At 44.2% G+C, this 2,716-nt stretch overlaps 1 protein-coding gene across 1 annotated transcript; it reads right to left on the bottom strand.

The window, feature by feature from the left end:
* Positions 1 to 844: 844 nt before the first annotated feature.
* On the bottom strand, positions 845 to 2,422 carry LOC306855188 (transcription factor MafB-like). Its single transcript, XM_079393676.1, has one exon. The coding sequence runs from the start codon at positions 2,208 to 2,210 to the stop codon at positions 1,314 to 1,316; it is 897 nt and encodes a 298-aa protein (XP_079249802.1). The 5' UTR covers positions 2,211 to 2,422; the 3' UTR covers positions 845 to 1,313.
* Positions 2,423 to 2,716: the final 294 nt, after the last annotated feature.

Genomic DNA, 2,716 nt, shown 5'->3' with positions numbered 1-2,716 from the left:
TTTATTGATCTGACCATATGCTTTCATAAAAATCATTCTCATGAATGACAAGCTAACTTTGGGATGAGAAAGCTGTTAGTGAAAAACTGCTTTTGCACCTGTGACCCTGCATTGCACAGCTGGCACGTCACTACAAGGAGGTCAGTCTTGCGCTAACTGTTAAGGACCAGTTGACAACAAGGTCGAGGGTTAAAGGCTGTTTTGCCACACATGTTGTTTGGATCCTGAGAAAAGGAGAGTTGTGTAAAACAAAAATAACAACCGAAGATCTATATTTATGTCAGTGTTGTGAAAGTGTATCAGCACTACTCTTTTACTTCTTTTAGCTACCTTTATGACATTAAGTTTGAATATTTAAATCATTTTCGATTCATTACCAAAGAGCAAATGTTCCAACATTGTGGTTTAGAGTGTAGATTACTCATTTTGCTCGTAAAGTTTGTCATAATGGGCTGGTCTTTCCAGCAAAACCCTGTGTTACTGGAGTTCGTAGTACAACAATTACTTTCAAGAGATATAAAAAACAATTCAGATGGACGGCCTTTGCTTTCCTCTTAAGGAGAGGGCAAAACTTATTTCCACCTTAGTACAATCAGTGTTGTGCAGCTCTTCTTTGAGTCTCTCGAGTCATTAGAAACACAGTTGTCTCAGGAAACAGACGTTAAGCGAGGTCAAAGGTTGCTGCGAGCAGACATACCTGTATACTGCTTTTTTATGTTCTCAGTATATTTTGTGTGTGTTTCAAGTCAGTCTGTTGATGGGTTACATATAAAACATCCGTGCTACGTAAGATTCGTGTAAAAACTGCGTCCTGGGGAGGTGTACGAAAAATAAGGGAAAAATGTTTATTTTTTTCTTCAAAAATTTATTCTGGAGGTAACAATGAAATTCAAATCACAATCATCTCTTCAGAAGAGTTTCAAGGAACATATAATACAACTGATTAATAAAACAAATTAAAGATATATAAAATGTTCAAACAAACAAAAATACCAATGCAATGCATCTATTGCCAAAAAGGTCAAATGTCATTTGCATAGCTGAGATGACCAGCTGAGTCTGTTGTGAAAACTAGAAGATAAAAGATACATTATCAAAACCAGCTTGACATGTCAGAGATAAAGTTGAGTGAAAATATAAAATACAGAATAACAGGATTAAAACTTTCTCTTCTGCTGACAAAAACACCTAAAAGAAGTCGTTTGCTGGTCTTCCAGCTGGTTTTAGGCATGTTTCAGCTGATCAGACCAGCAAACAATCATGTTTTTTAATATTATTAAAGGAAACTTTAGCAACATTAAATATATGAAGAACTATCGCAAAAAATCAGGCGATGAGGGATTTTCACGAGAAGGTCCATTACTCTGGCAGTTCATTCCGACAACTAGCCTCTCGCATTTGAGTTTATACGCGTCCCTCTCGCGCACCAGCCTATTGAGCTCGTGCTTCAGCTGCTCCACCTGCGTCGCGAGGCTCGTCTTCTCGTTCTCCAGCAGGTGTTTCTGCTGAACGCGTTTGTGCCGACACGACTGAGCGTACCCGCGGTTTTTCAAGGTACGGCGTTTCTGCTTCAGCCGGATAATATCGTCCTTGCTCATGCCGCGGAGGTGTCGGTTGAGCTCGCGCACAGACATGGACACCAGCTGCTGGTCGGAGAAGCGGCTCTCCGAGCGCTCGCCGCGTCTGTGGTGCGTCTGCTGGTGGATATTATGCGACTTCAGGTGCGTCGCGCCTTGAGGTGCACAGTCGAGATGCTGCATTAACTGATCCACGCTTTTGCCGTGCGCGAAGTCGGGATTGTGGCCGAGTTCGGTGTACTGCTGCTGATGGTACGGATGCATGTTTGGTACATGGAACTGACCGACGCTCCTGTATCCATGCTCCATCTCTGCCTGGTGGAGCTGAGACGGGTGTGCATGCATGAGATTGGCACTTAAGGCTTCCCGGACATCCTCGGGTGTCAGTTCAAGGCAGTGGGGATCTGCGTGCTGCGGATAAGCCCCCGTGCTCAGGCTCCAGTAGAGATCTTCAGCACCGCTTCTCTGTCCGTTTGGGCTGAAGCTCGGGGATGAAGGCACGGAGCTGCATGGGGTGCTCATGGGTGTGCTGGACACGGAGCCAGGCACGTGTACACCGCACTGCTGGATAAATGAGCGGTCCGGTCCCAAAGCTGCAGCCTCCAAATTCAGCTGATGCTGCTCCGCCATCATGATTTCTGCTACTGTTTCGATGAAGCGAACAATTTGTTACTGCGGTTTAGGTTGCATTAATGTTCTGAAAACACGGTTCCGCCACTTATCAAATCGAGCTTGAAGTCAAGACAGCTCTTTTAGCCACCCTCCTAAACGCCTCAGCCGACAGAAAGTTTGCAAGTAGCTTTTTAGTTTCAGACGGTGTCTCGGAGGCCAGCGCAGGATGTAGCTGTGTTGAAAAGAAAGTAAATCACGCAGCTTTAAAAGCAACCGCGCAGCGAGGCCACGCCCTCTTTCCTATTACAGCTGTCACTCTCACCAAAAAAGTTACGTTTACTCCGAATCCAAAAAAAATTTATAAGATGTTTTATAACGCAAAATCAAATTATCACACTTTTTATTTTATTTAAAAAAAGCAGTCCATAAACTAAAGACGAACACGCTACTATCACAACCAGGTTGCGAACTACGGGGGAGCTATAGGGGGAGCTCAGCTCCCCTTAATAAGACATGGGCTCCCCTGA

The sequence above is a fragment of the Barbus barbus genome, assembly GCF_936440315.1.
Source record: "Barbus barbus genome assembly, chromosome: 35".
Classification (NCBI taxonomy): domain Eukaryota; kingdom Metazoa; phylum Chordata; class Actinopteri; order Cypriniformes; family Cyprinidae; genus Barbus; species Barbus barbus.
This window is presented reverse-complemented; position numbering and strand designations above follow the sequence as displayed.